The sequence below is a fragment of the Anabrus simplex genome, chromosome 3, assembly GCF_040414725.1.
Source record: "Anabrus simplex isolate iqAnaSimp1 chromosome 3, ASM4041472v1, whole genome shotgun sequence".
In the NCBI taxonomy this organism is placed as follows: domain Eukaryota; kingdom Metazoa; phylum Arthropoda; class Insecta; order Orthoptera; family Tettigoniidae; genus Anabrus; species Anabrus simplex.
This window is the reverse complement of record NC_090267.1, coordinates 285,509,532-285,531,667: the sequence shown is the minus strand read 5'-3', so window position 1 is coordinate 285,531,667 and position 22,136 is coordinate 285,509,532. Positions and strand designations below refer to the sequence as shown.

The 22,136-nt window shown below is 38.6% G+C and overlaps 2 protein-coding genes across 2 annotated transcripts in view; both read right to left on the bottom strand.

The window, feature by feature from the left end:
- LOC136867230 (condensin-2 complex subunit H2) overlaps positions 1–22,136 on the bottom strand; it is a 266,034-nt gene that overhangs the window by 176,002 nt on the left and 67,896 nt on the right. The gene's annotated exons all lie outside the window — the stretch shown is intronic.
- LOC137498870 (uncharacterized) overlaps positions 7,850–22,136 on the bottom strand; it is a 31,367-nt gene continuing 17,080 nt past the window's right edge. Inside the window, exons 3-4 of the mRNA XM_068226537.1 lie at positions 9,922–10,226; positions 7,850–8,756 (exon numbers count right to left, since the gene is read on the bottom strand). Of these exons, the coding sequence (XP_068082638.1) occupies positions 7,850–8,756; positions 9,922–10,226 (1,212 nt within the window). The remainder of the gene's footprint in view (positions 8,757–9,921; positions 10,227–22,136) is intronic.

The window sequence follows — 22,136 nt, the reverse complement described above, 5'->3', positions numbered from 1 at the left end:
CTGTATGACCTCTGGCACATTCAATCTTGATCCAACTCAGTTGTTCCTGTTTGGAAAACATAGTGACAACGGTACGTTAGACCGCTAGCTCACAAGTGACTGTGTTTCTCTCGCTTGTGCGCACGCAGGTGATGTCGGAAGGGTGAGTCCCTTTGCTCATAGGTACGGTAGGTATGTAACCAACGTGTGCTATCAGCGACAATATTAGATTCCGCTGCATAGCGTTTCCACAGCGGTATTACCACAATTTAAGTTCCAACCCTTGTGTATATCGTTATTTGGAATTTTGTCTTCGTACGTTGAACCGTTTTGGAGGAAGAAATGACTATATTTGTTTTTGGATCTTAACCTCTACTTAACTCTCTGAGCAGTTAAATATGTTTCAAATCTTCTGTTATTTAATACCTAGGATATCATCTGGAATATTAACTTCATAATTCGAACGGTTTCATATAAATACATATTTTTGTCATCATTCCTCACACCCAGTCAAAACTCCCTTAGGGGTGTATTGTTTTAAGTCCACTTCTTAGTTTCATCCTCCTAAAAATAATTCAACTCCTTTTACACCCCCCTTAAGTAGATTCTGCCTCCGCCCTCCCTGCCACAAAAATACAGGTGTCTTTATTTATAAAGGAGATTCCAAATACCAATTTTCACGTCTGTAATATCTTCACTTTTGGAAATACCAGTATCCTAACGAAAATAATGCAACCCATTTTTCAGTCATTTTTAACCCCCCCACCTTGAGTTGTTTCCAAAAACAAAAAAATTCATGTTTCTTCATTTTTAAACGAGATTCCAAACACCAATTTTCATGACTGTAAAATCATCAGTTTTTGAGATTAAATATCCTCATAAAAGGTATTCAACCCCTTTTCACCTCTTTTTCTCCCCCCTCCCCCCTTAAGAGGATTTTCTGAAAACAAAAAAATATGTGTTTCCTTACTTTTAAAGAATATTCCTAATACTAATTTTCACGTCTTTAACTCTTAAGTTTTTGAAATACAGATACACAAGTTTTCGCTAGTCGCTTTACGTTGCACCGACACAGATAGGAATGGAGGGACTTCTCGCAGAAAACTCATTCCTTGGTGGAACAAAGAAATTGCAGCGGCTATCAAAGAACGCCGTCGCACTCGTGTTATCCGTGTTATGAGCTCCTCTGCCACATGTACCACATGCAGACGGATTCGAGCAACAGGATACCATATGCACGAACCTCTGACATTGATAGCAGCGCATGGCAGGCGGGATTTGTACCGGGGAAATCCACCGTATATGCTATTAGGCCATGATGACTATGGTGAAAAAACACAGAGATGATTTTAAAAAAACCTTAGTTTTGATCAATCTTGAGAAGTCATTTGACGGAGTACTGAGAAACCTGACGGTTTCCATTGTGGAATATTTTGTAATAATCCATTGTGGAATACACAAGGATATCTTAGGTGAAGTAGCATCTGTCGCAAATTTGCAGCATAGGACAGAAGCATTACAAACTCATGGCATTCCAGAGTCATATGTCAGTTGTACGCTGCTTATCCTCAAGCTACGCGGCCGGTTGGAATACGCTTGGACAGCATTCACAGATTGTTTGATGTACCTTCAGTTCCCCGTCTTGTCAGACAACCAAGTGGGGTACCTCAGTGGATAATACAACGACCTGAAATAATCCTGTATCTGATATAATTCAAATTTTAAAATGTATCTGCTGACCAGAATTTAAAACAAATGATGATGATGAACAATGATTGCGAGTTTAAAATAATCAGAGGATCTAATTCGCAATGCCTTATTTTTGGTAAAAGGATAGATGATAGATTATGGTACAGTAAGACATTGAAATAAATGCAATTATACATCGTGCAAATTATTATTTTAAAAAAACACATTTAAAAAAAAAAACACAAACTGAAACACAGTCAATTGAATAAAACCTAGTAAACAATAATATAAAGACTAATACGAAACACTAAATTTATATGTGATAAAACAAACCACTAAAACCACTATCCCTCATAAACGGATGACGAGGTCTTCTGACAGCTCATTATCTAGCAGGATGAGGGAGAAGGTACCCGGGAGTTTTAGACTATGGCACAGGTCAACCAGGTCCATGCTCTCTGTAAGGATGTGCACCACGGTAAGATTATCGCCTCAAGTACACACTGGACGGGGTTCTCCTTTCAGTAAATAGGAATGTGATACTATACCGTGGACAATCCAAAGACGACATAATACCACTGCTTCCCTCCAAGAAGCCCGAAGCAAAGTCGTCCATACCTTAGTTGTTCCTATTATCGCTCTCAGCTTATTTGAAATGAAGCCTTTGCTAGCAGCACCTCAGGTGTAAAGGCGGCACACCAGATTCAGCGAGCAGGCTAGCAATGGGTCTTGTACGAAAAGCTCCCGTTGCCAACCTAACCCCTCTGTGGTGGATGCTATTCAATTTCGCAAGGACGCTTTGCCTTGCTGATCCATATGTCGCACTGCCGTAGTCTAACCTGGATAAAATATGCGCCCTATAAAATCGTAGGAGCACCATGCAGTCAGCCCCCCAAGTAGTGCTGTTAAGAAACTTCAAAATATTCAACTTCTTAGCACATTTCACATGAGCATGAGCCCAGTTTCCTGGGAGAACAGAGCTAGGTGTTCGACATATCTCATCCTGATTTTCACAAAACACAAATTCATACCTTACTCAAAACAAAGCAAAGGCACTGGAATAATTGTACTGATAATTAATTCCTTACATTTCCAAGCTACATGCTGGAGCCCGCTAGCACGATTGATCGGCCGCCACTGGTTACAGTCCTCTGAATCTTGAGTGGCAAAACTGAGCAGATGATGTTCTGCCCCCAGCTTCAGAGTGAGGAAATCACTATGGTAATTCCCAGAGACAGACACATCCGTGAAATGACTGGCTAGATGATTAGCAATCGAGAGCAGTTCAGTGACGATACTGCCTGCAATGGAAATTCCTGGTACTCAAGAGGATCCATGTAAACACGAAATATGTCGAAGTTTAATCCACACTTGAGATGATGGTGTATGTGACGTCATAGATGACACATATCTCTCCCAAGAAGCTTTCTTACTCTGCCGAATAAGAACTCACGCCTTAGCACAGAGTTTTTCAAATGTTACCAAGTTGGCCACAGTAAGCTGCCTACGATAGCATTTAAGAGCCGAGGAATTTTTTTTCCGAGATCTTACTAAGTTACATATCACTGAAAAATCAATGAACAACATGCAATTCCACCAGATGTAACAATTTAAAGACTGGCATATAAAGAGTGTATGATTCTTATCTGCTAAAGTGATAGGTGATCTACAGTACGGAACATATCTGAGTGGAGGTTGAAGGATCATTTCTTTTGTTGAGTACTGTACTTGTTCTCTTAGCAGCTTGTAGTTCCTGTCTGGTAAACGTACATTGGTGACATGCTTTTACTTTTGATATCAACTGCACCCTCTGCACTGAACATTTCGGAGTTCATACTAGCACGGAATTCAGTCTTGTTGTTCTTTCTCATCACGCGCATCGGAAAAATCGCGGCTACACACAGTACAAAACACGTGCGAATGAGATTTTGAGGAACGCAGTAAACAGAGCCCTTCATTCGAGTATTCCTCCCTAAATTTTTGAACTTTTTTGGTTTATTAATAACGTCACTAGTCACGGTAACGTCATTACACATATTTTGCTGCACAGGGAATCGCTTCGCATTTTGTAACACGCGATTAGCATATATCCTATGTAAATTTGGCAAGCAAAATCGCAATATATACTTCAACAGTCACGCACATATTATTCACAATGAAACGGAGTTTTTCACCACTTTGCAGCCAAAACAAAGACGAAAGAACTCTCATACTTGCATCATGGAAGTCTGATCATGTGCCGAACGAAGACAACAACTCCGCAAGATATATCACTTCACAGGTGCCTATTTTATCGGTACTGGAAGCACACACTGTGTTCGGCACGTGAAAACTCGAAATATTCTTAAACGAAGGACACGAAAGGGGTTTAAATGATTACTGAGAAATCCGAAAAGAATATTCTGAGAATTCAAGCTGTAATGGCATTCCTTGTGTATCCTTTTGAACACTTCATACACTTAGATTTTAAAATCAACAAAAAATCGTAATTTGTGGTGTGTGATTCATAAAAGCGTAATTATGATGGGTGATTCGTAATTATTACGATTGAATCGTAATAGTTGGCATCTATGCAATAGCATGTACCCCACAGCGTGTACAGAGTAATAAGTATAGAAAAAAAAAATTAATAAAAATATGTCCTTCTGCCATTTGGCTGTGCGGGGACCTGTGTTGTCAGGTGGATACTACTGCGCGGGTACATAGCCTCCCACCCAAATGGCTTCCCGGGGTCACCATAGGGCTTTTGAGCATAGTCACACACGTAACAGGCCCATCTCCAAGCAGCACACGCATCAAAAATTTTGAATCAGTCTACAACTAATAAAAAATAAAAGCAAAAAATAAAGAGGGGACCGATGGCTACAAGACCCTTTTAGTCGCCTTCTATGACAGGCAGGGATTACCTAGGAATGTATTCAGCCCCTTCCATCCACAGGGGATCCAACACATGACACATGATACCAAACCACAATCCATGTCTGCACCTAGGTCACCCCTTTTAGTTGTCTCTTACGACAGGGAGGGGATATATATTCCGTATGGCATGAGGCTACATTATTACAATTTGGTCATTTACAAATATGTATAATTACAGGAAAAAAAGAAAAGTTTCATCTATATACACAGAACAAGAACGTAATAAAACAAACAATATTTGTACATTTGAGCTCATCAATATCTGCATTGCTGCTAAAGCTGAATGTCCAGTTTTGTTATCCAACTCACAGCTTCATCACTGGCCTCGTGAATGTCCTTTATTGTCCCACTGAATCTTCGGAGTGGGCACTCTGTGACAATATGTTGAACGGTCTGAGGCACGTCAGAGCAGTCGCAGTAAGGGTCGCTGATAATCTTCCACTTGTGTTTCCAGAAGTTGCAACTGCCATGTTGAGTTCTGATTCGATTAATTGATTACCAAATTTTTCTGGGTAAGTTGAAACCAGGAGGTTGCACAACTGGATCCGAAATTAGACCTAATCTGTCAGGGTTTGAAGCTGCCCATCCATCGCGCCAAGCAGTGTTGGTATGAAATTCATCTTGGGCTAGCCTCTTTCCTAGTAACCAAGAAGGGTTCCTAGATTTCAGCCTGAGGTCTTCATGTAAGCAGTCTTGGCATTTAAGGCATTCTTTCTTCAGTGCCATTTGTCTTCAGAGATGAGGTGGTGGAAGATTTGAAAGAACTGGTAACCAATCCAGAGGTGTGGATTGGATGGTTCCTGATATAGTCCTCATTGTATCATTTAACTGAGTGTCTATCTTCTTTGTATGGGCACTGTTGAGCCATACTGGGCAGCAGTATTCGGCTACTGGGTATACTAACGCAAGTGCTGTAGTTCGGAGGGTGGATGCAGATGGGCCCCAGCTTGTTTCTGTAAGTTTGTGCAGGATGTAATTGAGGGTTTTGATCTAGGCTGATGTTTTGTGTACATGTTCGCTGTACGTCAAGGATCGATCCAAGGTAACGCCTAAATATTTTGGATGTGGATTGAACTTCAGAATATGACCTCTGAATTGAACCTGAGGGACATAATTGGTTTGTTTATTGCTCAAATGAAAGCAGCTGACCTCTGTTTTTGTTATGTTTGGTTTCAGTTGCCAGGTTTTAAAATAACTATCAATTCTGCAGAAATCTTTAGTGAGTGTGGATTCTGCTCCGGCAAAATCACCAGACTGGGCTGCCAAGCAAATGTTATCAGCGTATATAAACTTCCTAGCATTAGTTGAAGGTAGATCTGCTGTATATACTGTATGTTGAAGAGCAATGGGGCCAGTACCGATCCCTGTGGTAATCCGTCACTCAGTTTGTAAGTTTTACTTATGTTTACTTATGTTGCTGTTGCTACACGTCTGTAGGTTTAACCTCATATTACCCAACACGTGACCCCTGGGTGGTGCTAAGAGAGCAACAACATTGGCTGCTGGACCCTAAGCTCTGCTTTGTGGACATCCCAGCAATTTAGAGGATTCATCAACTCAATATGAGGGAGGGGATACCAGGGGTGTATTCTACATCTGTGTCCACCACCCGCAAGGGGTCTTACCCTTTTAATCGTCTCTTACGACAGGCAGGGGATACTCTGGGTGTATTCTTCGTCTTCATCCCCCACCCACAGGGGGTTGTTTTCAGTAGTGAGTCATCGTGTGATTTTATGAAGCAGCTCTCCAAATGAAGTGGCCCACCACATTTTTCACATAGCCACCTGAATCCTGACCTTATTTGATGAGTCTTGAACACTTTACATGGCCTGACTGTAGAATAATTTTCCCTAAAACTATCAACATCACTATTATCACCTTTGTAAGAAAGATCACCGCCTTCTGACGAAAAATAGTTGTCATCACTTTCAAGCCACTTCACGATATCTTCGTCATTACTAACCATTTGTTTACTAACAACTGCAGGCATATCACACTTCTTTTTTTTTTAACAGCATTCCATCTACTTTGTAGGGTGCATTTCATTTAGAAGATTCCCTGAAATTGAACGAGTAATCTGTATGTTGCAAGAGACTATCCTCATTTTTCCGCATTAAAAGTCTATTAAAAACAGAAACAATAAAACTGGATACAAAAGTTTTATTGTTTCTTTTTAAATCTGTATGTGCCGCAACATCCATCTCTTGCCAGTAACTTGAACTATCATCATTTATAAGTTAGTACAGAACAGCTCTGTATGTCGGCTTTCGGTCCATAATGCCAACGTACGGAATGGTTCCATTAAGGTCGATTCACACATCTCCGGGACGTGACGGCGCTTTCCGTGGCGTGACGGCATCTTCCGTGAAAATAAAATATCGTCGCCATATAAACGAAGGGATGAGTTCATACACTTCCGTTAACGTCATTCGCCGTGACCTTCAGTGCTTCTCCGTGATCCGTGCCAGCAATACGTATTCGCTCGTCAACGATATTTTCTTGTTTTCACGGACGTGATTTCTCTCATCACGCCTTCTTGCTTCTCTGCTTTCGTAGAGTACTGAGGTTCTCTGTGTACGTTTGAACTTTATCTCCCAAAATGAAGGACGAACTGCTGATTGAATTAGTGAAGGCACACACTTGTCTATATAATTTAGCTGATTCGAAATATATGGATAGTGGTTTGAAGAAGCGTGTATGGGAGGAAATTGGCGAGAAAATGGAAGCTGATGGTAGGTAACCAATTTTTTCTGCTTTTAAGATTAAGAAAATCAGTTTGTCTGTACATAGGCACCGACTTTAGCGCGACAAGGCACTTTCTGCCCCCAACCTACAAAGTCAGGGGCATTAAAAATTTATCAACAATTTCATTTATTTAATTTTTCAAGTAATTAAAAGCAAATGTAGTGTACTAATATCATTAATACCTTCTTCTTTAGTAGTTGTAGTAAATAATTTACTAATACCTCACTTTATTGCAAAACCTCCCCCCCCCCACCTTCTAAATGTTTAACAAGTCGACGCCTATGTACCTACGACAATGTGAATATCAATCCAAATTTAATATAGTTATAAACATAACATTATAAACAATTGTTATAACAATTATACGAGTATAATCATATACAGTAGGCCTATATAAAATAATATAACACTCATAATATACTAATTATGTTATTAAAATTTGACATTCTCAGAATTTAATATACTAGCATATCGGGAAGGTCTTTAGCCACTCACTAAGTGACATTATCGACATCTTTCATATGTGTTCTTGCCATGGTACTGAACCAGCTTCTGAGCAGAAATAATCTTTTAACTTATCCCTTATGCAGAAAGCCGCTCTGGTCGAATTCCCACCACGAAGGGGTAAGTTATGGAGCTGTGGATTGACAAACTCTTGGTTTGTGGAATCACTCGTTTCATTTATAAGCGTGAAAACACTGTCATCATACTTTCTAATGAAAATGTGTAGCACACAAGTCGCTAGTATTATGTTATCAATGCTTTCCGGCTTTGATTGAATTCGTCTGTTGTAAATTCGAAATTTCTGGGTTAGAATACCGAAAGTGTTTTCAACTACCCTCCGGGCACGGCTGAGTCGATAGTTGAATATTCGCTTTGTTCTGTCCAATTGTTGGCCTGGATACGGTCTCATAATATATGACTTTAAAGGGAATGCCTCGTCACCCACTATTACATGTGGTATTTCAATAGACGAACCTGGCAGTTGTGTATATCCAGGAACTGATAAGGCACCTTGTTCAAAAGCTTTCCCAATATTAGAATGAGCCCAGACACCTCCATCGCTGTTCTTACCGTACGATCCAATGTCGACAGCAATGAAGTTATAGTTGGCATCTACAAGTGCCAATAAAACAACTGAAAATGTTTTCTTATAATTGAAATACTGGGAGCAACTGTTCGGCGGAGCCTGAATGACGACGTGTTTACCATCAACTGATCCCAAACAGTTCGGAAAATTCCAGCGTTCTTGGAAGTCTTTCACTTTGGCTTTCCACATTTCTTCTGTTGGATGAGGCATTACTTCATGTATCATTGCTCTTATTATAGCTTCGCAAGTTTCTTTCACAATCTTGTGTACAGTGGAATGCCCAAGACGATAGCTGTAAGATATTGTTTTAAATGAATCTCCGGTTGCCAGGAATCTGAAACAAATACCAAAATACCTAATTTTATGAATTCATCATAAACTTATCATTATGAGTAAACACCAACACGTCTCTGCTACAACGATTAAATAATTATTAATTAAATTCGTACCTAGTTTCAAAAGTGTAAAGGCCTAAATAATTTATTTATTTCTCCAGGTGAAAGGTGCAAAGCAAGGTGGAACAATCTAAGGGATAATTATAAGAAGTGGCTGAAAAAACTGAGAACTAAAAAGTGCGGAGGCAGCAAAAACTGTAAAACGTTACAGATTTGCGGATCAATTAAGTTTCTTGGATAAATACTTCAATGAAAGAGAAACTAAGGGAAACATCAATCTGTCCGCAGATGACGATTTTGAAAGTGAAGACGAAGAAGAACATGATACTTCAAATACAGCAGAACAACCGCAATCCAAGCAGCAGCCTGTACCTCACGATGTAAACAACAAGGGTATATCTACAGGAAACATCAGTGATAAAACTGACTCCTCGACGTTTTCAACCCCTCGAAGTTATTGTAAGAAAAGGAAGCTACAGGATGAACCAACAGCATCGTCGATACTGATGAAATACATCATCGAAAAAAATTCTGCGCAGGGCTCACCCATATCTAACTGGGCCAATGAACATCTACAACACCCCGTTGATGCCTTTTTATTTGGAATTTCGCCTATGCTGAAGTCACTGTCTCCATACTATTTGAATTCAGCTAAATCAGAAATTTTCGCAACCGCACATAAATATGAAATGATGATGCTGACAGAGCAAAGTACCAGCTCGACAACAGCACCTGGTGAGAGGGCATTTCAACCCTTAGAGGCACTACCAGAAAATGCGACTACAGATCCTCTCAGTTCTTCATCGTGTTCAACAATCAACAAGAATGAAGATAAGCTACAACTTTATTGGCAGAAGTTTGGTGAAAAATCAACTCAGTAACATGACAGTTATTTCAACATCCAAAAACACTAATGATTTCAATTATTTTTCCCTGCTGTTTTAAATACATATTTCTTAAATTCTTCCTCGTAAAGTTCACGGTATGATGTTTTACAAAATAGTGTAATTTTTGTACATTTATGCTACTATAAAATTGTTGTCATGAACACGAATGTACCTACTTCATTTTCATTTTATTTTAATATTACTTAAGTCTACTTACCGCAGGCATACAGCCAGTCTTTCCATCGGTGTAATTGCAGGTCTCCAAAACGTGTCTTTTCTTGTAATTAAAGGCTCTACCTTCTTAAACAGCTTACTGAATGTATTTCTGCTCATTCTGAAATGTCCGTGAAATTTTACTTCGTCGTCCTTCAAGCACTTATATAGAGTAGAAAACTCTCCTTCCTTATCCCTGCTTTTCCATATAGGATGAACCAACTGTTTCTTCCTCTCTTTCTCCTCTTCATCCAAGACTATAGCTATCATTAACAGTTCATCATCACTAAGAAAACTCATCATGGAACACTTGATTGCCGACTTATAACTGCACGGAACTGAAGTGTGAGAACAGACGTGAAATATTCATGTCGGAAAGGACGGATACGGAAACGGAGAGCGCCGTCACGTCCCGGAGATGTGTGAATCGACCTTTAGTTGGCGCCAACGAGTTAACAAAACAAATTTGCTGACTACAATCAAAGATATCGCAATTAGAAAGATGCTTTCGAAAACTTTTATCTATGATAACAATCCCAGAATGAAAGAAAATGCAAGCTTTTGAAATGTGGTATTACAGAAGAATGCTGAATGTAAGATGGGTAGATCGAATCATGAATGTAAAGATAATGAATCGAATTGCTGAGATTGATTCAGCTAAATTTGATGAGAAGAAGAGACAGAATGATAGGACATTTCTTAAGACACCCAGGACTTGTTCATTTGGTTTTTGAGGGAGGTGTAGATGGTAGGAATGGTACCAGTACACCAAGCTATGAATATAATAAGCAGATTAGAGCAGAGGTAGAATGTGGTAATTACATATAACTGAAAAGGTTAACACAAGATAGGGTGACATGGAGAGCTACTTCAAACCAGTCTACGGACTGATGACTCAAACAACAACAACAACAACAACAACAACAGTTGTAGGATAAACTGCTTAAAATAATTAGACAGGACCATTTCTCGTTGGATTAATTGCTGAATAATTCAAGACCACATTTTTGGATGAAGATTCTGATCTACCCTAAATTGTGTAACATGAATTATTACCAAACATTTCTATATACAGATTGATGAAAGGAAATTTATATTACGTGTTCTTCTTAACATATCCTACTTCTCATTAATGTCAATACACCATGACTATTATCTGTTATTTCAGATATGAACACAAAACAAAATTTATTTCTCCAAAAAATAATTATATAAAACATATATAATACAAACAGGATAACCACTTTACTTTCATCAAAGTATCCTCTCTTGTATTTAATGACTATCTCACAAACTGGAGGCATGTGGTCAATCAGATTTTTGTAGGTATTTGGAGTCTATATGATTCCACACATCCTTAACAACGTTCCAGAGATGTTCCTTGCTGGATATATGAACTTCCTTGATATATCTGTCCACTTCATCCCAGATCATTTCAATGGGATTACAATCCGGGCTTTGAGAGGGCCAGGCCATATCTTTCAGTACTTTCTGTTTTTTCTTTGATGAAATGTACTTCTTACAGAATGCTGACCAGTGTTTTGGGTCATTATCCTGTTGTACGGTGAACACTTTCCCTATTAAGTGCAATCCACATGGTATTGTATGGTAATGAAGTATGTGGTGGTAGGGCTTCTGATCCATACATCTTTCTATTTTCACAATGTCTCCAACTCTATCTCCTGCAAAACACTCCCCAACCATAACAGAACCCCCACTGTGTTTAACTGTAAGCAGAACACACTGCTGTGCCCACCTATTCCCCTTCACGTCGGTGAACAAATATCCTCCCCGTCTGGTTCCAAAAATTTTGAACTTCAATTCATCTGTGAATAACACTTTCCTCCACTCTTCATGTGTCCAATTACGATTTTTCTAGCCCATTCGAGTCTCTTCTTTTTATTTATGAGCTTCAGAAGGGGCTTCCTTGCTAGCAGACATCCTTTTAAGCAGGCTTCAATCAGTCTCCTTTTTTACTGTTGAAACAGATATTTGTTTATTGTTCACTTCTACCAATTCTGCATGAATTTGTGGCACTGTTTCAAACCTATTTCTCTTACTAGTAATTCTAATGAATTTATCATCACATTTAGTTGTTTTATGATGTCCTGGTCGTGGCCTGTCCTTATTGCTGCCTGTTGTCATCTATTGCACTCCCCCTATATACATGCCACATTGTTTCTCAATTTGGCGAATTGATAAACCTGCTTGTCATAAACCTGACATGTTTACAAGTGTTGTACTATTTTTTTTTGCTTATTCAAGTGTAACCATGGTATTATACTGTATCTACAGGGAATTAGATGTAAATTATTAGATGTATTGAAATTAATCAGCAGTAGGGTACACATCAACAATAAGAAATGTGGAATTAATTTCAATCTTGAAACTTCCTACTAATGATGGAAAGTTCATTTCATGTAACGTTAACTATTTTACCACCCACAACCATTGTTGCCTGAACTATACCCCTTGCTATGTAATTAAAGATACTAATACACAATCTAATAAACCTATTACGATAGCATGGAGTTAATTTTACATGTTTCATACAGTTCTAGGTTAACTGTTGCCATGATATTTGTTGTTATTGTGATGGTGCAATTTGTTTCAGCATGCCACTTACTGCAGCTGAGAAAATAAGTAAAAGGCAGAAACTAAAAGGGTAAATACGAAGAATTCAAAACAAGACACAGTGAGACAATGAAAAAATAGAGAGAAACAAGGAAAAAGAAAAATATTTCAGCTGATTGCAGATCCGACCCTGTATTCCTCTTCATCCAATTACGCTTTAAACTAAGAGTAATGAACAAACAGAAAAAGCGCTATATTAATACACATGCCATTAATATCTTTGGTAAAAGAATCCTGCAAAAATTACAAAACATTTCCACCAATGATGTTGGGACTGCGAAAGAAACCTGGAATTTCTTTAAAACTAATGTTGCTAACACAATTGATGAAGTTTTCACTACACCTGCCACAAACAGAAAACCTTTACTGACAAAAGAAACTCTGAAGTTGATCGAAGAAAGAAATTAAAACCTTCAGCTACTAAGACAGAAGAGAACAGACTGAAATATAGGTCACTAAATTGTAAAATAGAAAAGAAATGTAGACACGATAGATGGCAGCAAATCCACTATATATGCAATCGGATTGAAAGTTACTAGTTCCAGAATCAAACGCGTGACCTATTCAACAAAGTTAATAACATGCGAATGTAAATTCCAGACTTGAGCTGTAAAAAGCGGCCAATGAGTTCTTCTGAGTGAAAACGTATAAGTCACTGAAAGATAGAAGGAACTAGCTGATGTACCCGTGCTTTGCTACGGAATCTACATTGTACACAGAATTCTAAGTACGTAGTGTACATGTTGTAAGATTGTATTAAATTGCATAGCTCTTAATGTTACCTTAGAAACATGACGGGAAAGTCACCAAACGTTTTTTCTTATGTGAAGACTGGATTAGGGGATTTTCACTCTAATAGTAGGCCCTCTTGCTTGCCACCAGTCACGATCAAGCTGAGGAGTTTTCATTATAATGGCAGACACTCGCTCTCCACTTGCTTTTTTAAATCCTCAGAAAGACTGTCTTAGTGAAATCAACATACGTTATTGCAATGGCGCCAGTGGAATGTCGCAATTAAAAGCAATGTTATCGTATGAAGGGTCCAGGGGAAAAATTATGAGGGTCCAATTTTTTTTTTTTGAGATATTAATGCTATCTGTTAGCTCAGCCTTGTATTTTTGCTATGCCATGTGCTAACAGGGGAAAAACGATGACAGTCCTTCAATAAACACAGTGAAAGATACAGGTTACAGGGGTAAAATGATGAGGGTCCACGCGCTTGTGGGGAAAAACGATGAGCGTCTACTTAGAATCACGAGACATGCATTACTGCCAGCTGGTGCTAAAAAGACAAGGTGAGGTCAGTGTTGTTTACTTCGTTGTTGTGTTGTGATCGTCTATATTGTCAGTAGTTTTCAGTATCTTTTTTTTTAGTATTGTTTCTTGACTTGTTTTCTACCGGCATGGAAAGTGATTTTAGTGAAGTGAGTGAAGAAGAATGTGAAGTCGGTTCAAAAAATACGAAGAAAGGAAGAAGTATGGTCACATGAGGGATGTTATGAAGAAATTGAGGTTAAGTTCGCATGAGTTAGGCCCTGACTGTTTATGTAAAAAGATATTGTTCTTCAATGTCGGTGAGAGTCAACAAAAACGCATTATTAGTGAATTTAATGCAATGGAAACATACGATAAATAAAACTCATGTTTAAGTGGCTTGATTACAGTTTTACTAGTATTATTTGACTTTAAGTATATTTCAATACGGACCATAACATGAGATTTGTAACATGTATAGTACAAAGTTGTCGGGCTCGCAAAGACAAAGACAAGAAGTTTGACGCTAGTTATTCATTTAGATTGCGGGCTGAAGAAGGTGGTTCTGTGATTGACAAGCAAGTATGTTATAAGGCGATCAAAGCTATCCATGGAATAACCGCTCGTTGGGTGCAGAGCATTCAAATGTCACTTGCCTCCAAAGGGGTAAGCCCTAAAGATGGAAGACTTAAGTATAGCAATAGACTTCACAAAATCTCAAAAGAAACTCGTGGGCTTATTTTTTACTTTACTAAATCACTGCAGGGGCGGAAGTCATATTATTCAGTTCGAGATACCGATAACATTTATCTTCCGGAGACTTTAAATATAGCAAAACTGAGTCGCATGTACAATGAGCAAATGCCAGGAAATAAAGTTTCTTATAAAACTTTCAGAAATATCTTTGAAAGCGACTTCAACGTTTCCTTTGGGTATCTGAGGAAGGATACCCGCAGTACTTGTGACCAGTTTAAGGCAAAGAAAAACGCTGTTATTGAAGACATCAGGACTGCTTCAGTTGAGATGAAAGAGGAAAAGGTGAAAGAACTTGACTACCTGGAAGTTTCACAAAAAATTCATTTAACCAAAGCCGATAAATTTTACTCCATAAAGAGGCAGTTCCAGAAAAAATGTCCCTCACAGCAATAGCCATGGATTTTCAAAAAAATTTGCCGACACCTAACATCACAAAAAACTATGTTTACTACAGGCGACAACTAAATTTTCATTCTTTTAATATTCATAACCTGTCAAACAATGATTCAGTTTCCTACACCTACGATGAGATGGTAGCTTGAAGAGGACCAGATGACGTATGCTCCTTTCTTTACCAATTTGTGACTGAAATTCTCCCTCAAACAGTTTGTGAACTTTTTTTGTGACTCTTGCGGTGGTCGGAATAAGAACTTCACCGTATTCCGCTTTCTCCATCATCTTCTCATAGAGAAACATTGGTTTGATTGCGTGAAGGTCTTCGTCCCAGTTTGGGGCCATTCCTACATCGAATGGCGACCAGAATATGGCCATTGTCAACCAGAAATCAAACGTCGAAACCCCACATAAGTGGAGAGAAGTGATCGAGAACAGCTGGTCTAAGCCATCTCCTTTCAAAGTAATAGACTGCAAACGAGAATTCTTCAAAGGATGGACCAAGCACTTGGAAGCAGACTATAAACCCTAGTGCCCTTTCCCTACACGTCCAATTCGTCGCCTGAAAGGCAAATCTGACAGTCCTGCTATGGTTTTTCAGCGTGACTTTTTTTGGAGCTTCCAAAAGTTTCAGTGTAATGTGGCAAGCACCAAAAAATGTAAAAAATAAGGATAAACCAAAACCTAGGCGACTACCTTTGGAAACGCTCTATAATGGACCTTTGCCACTTGCAACAGCAAAATACAACGATCTCCAGCATTTGAAAAAGTTTCTAGGAAAAACTGAAATCCAGATATTTCTATGAAAACCATCCACAAAGTGCTGAAGTTGGTGAAAATGAAGAAGACCTATATTTGTTGGATGAACCGTTGGACTAAATGGAGTGTATAAAGTTGGTTAGTTTTATACTCCATAAGAAATTAATCTTATTCCCTCAGAGTCATGTTACTAATTTTTAGAGTAGGCTACGTTACTAATATTGTTATGAGAACCTTCTACAAAGTGCAGCATTTAGAGAAAAAGAAGAATGTATTATGGATAAACTTTTGGATTAACAAGACTAAGACATAGTAGTGATTTCATTACTTTGTCATACTTAGCATTTTTGATTTTTTAACAATAATATTATTAATAATACATCTTTTTTTTTTAAATACTGACTATAAAGCATTAATGTACACAGGTACATAAAACATTTCTGGTACTAAAAACCCTTTGAATTGATTATTACATAACGAAAAGGTATAAATATTACTACTTACTATTCTGAATTTTCTCATTACCAACTCTAGAATTGAAGTCTCCCATTAATAGTAGCATATCTTGTTTGTTAATTTTATTGACTACCGAGCTCAATAGTTGCAGTCACTTAAGTCTGGCCAGTATCAAGTATTCGGAAGATAGTGGGTTCGAACCCCACTGTCGGCAGCCCTGAAGATGGTTTTTTGTGGTTTCCCATTTTCACACCAGGCAAATGCTGGGGCTTAACCTTAATTAAGGCCATGGCTGCTTCCTTCCCACTCCTAGTCCTTTCCTGTCCCATCGTCGCCATACGACCTATCAGTGTTGCTGCAACGTGAAGCAACGTGTAAAAAAAAAAAGAAGATGGCACATCACTACCCCTTGAACACATTGTAGCAACATTTGTATTTAATGGTTATATCCAAACAAATAAAATATGGCATGATTCAATTCTTGTGCGAGAAAGTTGTTTTGACTGAGAAAATAGCCACAAATTTTGTTTATGCTCTACGGTACATGTTATCTGCGCTACAATGGAGCTTTTGTTTTCGTTGGGGTCTTGTGGTTCACCTGTCTTACAACCAAGATCAAGAAAGTCCTGAAGAGTAAGCGGTTCACCACCAACAAATAGTTCCTGATTCTGGAGAAGAGTTGTTCAACCAGTAACCAACGTCTTTCATTTTGGAGGGTATAGAAAAATATATTCAGTGAGGGACGCTCATGTGCTGATGCTTACTTTACCCTTAAAGTCTTAATAGAAAAACATAGGGAAATCAACTTGGAAACTGACATAGCATTTGTTGATTTTAAGAAAGCCTTTGACCTAGTTAACCGGGAAGAAACTTCTTAGTATCTTAGCAGAAGATAATGACCCACAACAGTTAATAGATAACATATACAACATGCACAGTGAGAATCTTTTTGCAGTAAAGATAGGAAATCATCAGACTGAATGGGAACCGATCAACAGAGGAGTGAGACAAGGTTGTGGACTTTCTCTTTTGTTGTTCATAATCAATATGAACAACATAATGCAGGAATGGAGGCATGAAAGGCATGGATCAATCCCAGTCAGCAGATATCTCACACATCTAGATGCCACACTCTTTGCTGATGATGTTGCATTGGTAGCATCATCAGAAGATGATCTTCAGTGGTCAGTATTTAATCTCCAGAAAGTCTCTTCAAAATTCAACATGATCATTTCACCAGAAAAGAGCAAAATAATGGACTTTAAGAGGAAGGACCCTATCCCCAGTAAAATCTGTTTAGATAATAAAATTTTGGAAAGAGTCAATGAATTGTATTATCTGGGTTATAATTTATCTTACCAAGGGGAAATTGATATCTGCAAAAACAACCATGATTACCAGAACAACAGGAATTATAATTATAAATTGTCCAAAAACACACTCTCTTACGTGTTTATAACACTTTAGCCAGACCAACCCTTTGCTACAGCAGTGAGGCATGGACAATAAGAACTCAAGATATTTCCAGAATTACAGCACGTGAAATGACATTCATGCGCAGAACAGCAGGCTATAAAATGGGATTGTAAAAGAAATGAAGATGTGCTTAAGGGATAGAATGTGAAACCAGTAATCAATTACATCTATGATTACCAAGAAAACTGGAACAACACATTCAAAGGATGGAATCTGGAAATCTACCAAAGGAGATCCTATGCTACCAACCAAGAGGACACAGATCTATAGGACGTCCAATGAAGCAATGGAAAGAAAATGCAAGACCATAACGAGCCACATGGCCCAATACTTGGAAGGATGATGATGATGATGATGATGATGATGATGATGATGATGCTTCAATGTTTTCCTCTACGTAGCAAAGACGTCTCGGACAAAACACATTCTGAGTTGATTATACAAACACCAAGATATGTAGTACTGTCATCTCATGGACGTCCCATGTTATCTGCAGTATCTCAGCTTTGTCTGTTTCAACAGAACAACCCTTATAATTTAGATAGCTTCTACTAAAATATATTGTATGTAGTGTAAACTGAAAGAATTTTAGTGGACTCAACCTCACTCATCTGCTCAAGTTTTGCTTTCCATACTTGATACACAAATACCTATTAGGCTGATTCCAGAGAATAGTCCACCCAAGTAGGAAAAAGTAAAGTTTAAAATAAAACTCAACAATTGGTTTTTAAGATAGATAAAACATTAAATTTTATTCATTTTATACGTATTCAGTTATTGATGCCTTTCAGTTTGTAATTGTGTGGTTAACTGAACCTTTATGTAGTGGCTAAATTCATTTGATATTTCTCAATAGGTTTAGGAACTCCTGTTTATTATGATGAAAAAAGTTATGAAAATAATTATAGTAAATGTTAATTTCTCTTTGTAGTATAGTACTTATTTAGGTTATTAACAGTTTATATAAGGTGTAATAAAGCGACTAATTTATTGAAGCAGGACATGTAAACACGTGACGAAAAAGGTATAAAAGTTTCTGTAGATGAAAAGTGCATGGCTCAATTTGAATAAAACTTGGTATGCAAAGCCGATAATGTACACTCCTTCAAGCTGCTGTATCATTCGTTTAAAATTTTAAATGGATTCAAACGCAGTTGAAAGCAAAATACATTGCGTGTTTACAGCGTTCTTGCGAGCAGACGACCAGGAAGTTCCCCGCTGCCACAACACGCTGCCCACAGGATTCAGTTTTTGCGTCACACTAACTTGTAAAGGACGTATTTTAGAATTGCAATCGGTGTTCACACTGAGGTGATATTTAACCCCTCAGCACAATGGATTTAAATGCCCGGTCATCTCCGTGCTGCGGGAGGAGTTCTGAACGCAGTGTTTAAACTTTCCCAGATTCGAGCAAGGCTTTATCCAAAGCAACACAACTTTAGTACTACTTTACGGATTTCAATAAAACTTTCACATGCATGTTTAGAAAACTCCATTCTTTTGTAAAATACAGTAGAGTTAATAGTAGAGTTCGGTGTGAAACGTCTTGAAGCATCCCTCAACACAGAGACCCGCTTCGCAGTCTGGACACCGAGACACTATCTCTCTCCGAATTTTCTGTTTGTAGCACACAACATAATCGGATACATTTTGAAAAGTTTGGAGGGTCCCTGATCCATTAAATGGCCTACACGAAAGGAGCCTCCCCGAAGATTGCGATGATTTGTGATCAAGATGATAAAAGCAATCGGGCGTACCCTGGGCAACGTCAGAGAATGAATAACCTAACGGCTGATCCTTTCACACCAGAAACATCCACACTTAAGCCCTTTTCAGGGCCTCAGTTAACGATTATCTCTGTAAACATAGAAGGCATAACACCAGCCAAAGAAGAACTGCTACAAGAACTATGCAGTAAGCACCAATGCCATATACTGTACATACAGGAGACACGTAGAAGTTGTGATATGCAAAGGCCAAAAATAGACAGAATGTGTCTCGCCATTGAAAGACCAAATGATAAATATGGAAGTGCTATTTCTGTTCATCCAGATATCCAGATTTCATCCACGCCATTCACAGAGGAAAACAATATTAAAATCCTTACTGTAGGAACAGCTAATTGCACCATTTCACCCCTTTATCAACCACCTGGTGCTGAATTCACTGTAAACAAACCATCCAATTTTGGAAACAAACATGTGCAGATTGTGATTGGTGATTTCAACAACCATAGTACTGTTTGAGGCTATGACCATGACAATGAGAATGGGACAGCAAAACAAGAATGGGCAGAAATAAGCCAGCTGACTCCATGATGCAAAACTACCTGGTTCCTTTAACGGCAGCAGGTGGAGGAGAGCTTACAATCCTGACCTCATATTTGGCAGCAGTAATATCAGCCAACAATGTGTAAAATCTGTCTGTTCCCCAATACCCAATTCACAGCATAGACCAATAATGTGCCAAGTATTTGTTGCTATAAGGCCCCAGAAGTTACCTTAATAGTAGAGTTTGGTGTGGAACGTCTTGAAGCATCCCTCAACACAGAGACCTGCTTCGCAGTCTGGACACCGAGACACTATCTCTCTCCGAGGTTTAATTTTAAGAAGGCAGATTGGTCAAGATTTGCGGAATTGCTGTAAGCCGAAGTATCTGCTATAAACCAGTACCCAGTTGTTATGACACCTTCACCACAGCCGTAAAGAGATGCTCAAGGATGTCTATCCCTTGTGGCTGTCCCCGGGCTTACTTCAGATCAAGCCACCCTACTAGCAGAATACAGCAACTTATTTGAAGAAAACCCTTTCAGTGAAGCAACCGTGGAAGCAGGGAACAAGCTTATTTCCTCTATTAGAGAGACCAAAAGGGATCAGTGGATACAAACTATTGAAAACTTGGATCTGAAAAGAGACAGTCATAAAGCTTAGAGACTTCTGAGACGTCTAAGCAATGATCCCACCAAGACCACCGCACATCATAATATCACTGCTAACCAAATAGCACAACAGTTACTGCTGAACAGGAAGGCAACCCACAAATCACAAAAACTGACATTGCAAAGAGAAGAGCAAGGAGAGCGACAACCTCACATCATCATTCAGCATGGAAGAATTAGAGAAGGCTATCAAACAGAGTAAAAATGGAAAATCAGCTGGCTTGGATGATATACGAACTCAGCAAATTAAACACTTTCGCTTAATGACACAGAAATGGATTCTCCAACTCTTCAATAACTGTATGAGCAGAAACCAAATTCCAAAGATATGGCGGAAGAGCCGAGTAATTGCCTTGCTGAAACGTGGCAAAGAAGGGAATGATCCAAAGAATTTTAGACCAACTACACTACTATGTCACCTTTACAAACTGCTGGAAAGATTAATCTTAAGTCACCTATTACCTGTAATTGACACATTACTTATACCTCAGCAATCTGGATTTCGTCCTGGTAAAAGCTGTACCGGACAGTTGTTAAACCTCACACAGTTTATAGAAGATGGGTTTGAGGCTCGTAAGGTGACAGGAGTGATATATGTCGAACTATCAGCAGCGTACAACACTGTCAACCACCAGCTACTACTAGTAAAGTTCTACAATCTAACCAAGGACTTTAACCTAACGTGACTCGTCGCCTCTCTCTTGCAGAATGGCAGGTTCTTTGTTGATTTCCAAGAACAGCGAAGTCGATGGAGACTACAGAAAAACAGTCTTCCGCAAGGAAGTGTGCAGGCTCCAATTCTGTTCAATATATACACGAATGACCAACCCATAACCCCCAATTGCAGTAGCTTCTTGTATGCTAATGACCTCGCTTTAGCCACCCAGACCACAGATTTTGAATCAGCGGAGAACACCCTCACGGATGCCCTTAATGATCTTTCTAGATATTACAGCACAAACCAGCTTAAACCACACCCCTCAAAGACACAAGTGTGTGCTTTTCATCTGAGAAACAGGGAGGCTACTCGCAAGTTAAAGATAGTATGGTCAGGGGTCGAACTGGAACACTGTGAGTCTCCAAAATATCTAGGAGTGACACTTGATAGATCTCTTACTTTCAAGAAGCACTGCATGGACTGCAAATCAAAAGTCTCCACCAGGAACAATCTTTTACGGAAACTGGCCGGATAACAGTGCGGTAGCCAAAATGAAACCATCCGAACTTCTGCAATAGCACTATGCTATTCAACACAAGTAATGAAAATCATTTTTTCCGTATTGAAAGAATCTTAATTTATAATAATATAAGAAATTTATTTTAACTCAACCTATTCAATACAGTACAAGATGTTAACATATTAGTTAATCATTGTTAAAAATTGTTGAGACATGTTTCGCCCCTTCTGTGGGGCATCATCAGTCATATCAAATACCTCAAAATTCTACCAGACGTCTGGTTGGAAATTATAAAAATATGTTACCTGAGTGAATACATTAAAAAACATTTACAAGATCTTATCATTAACAAAATATCAAAATTAATTAAAAATG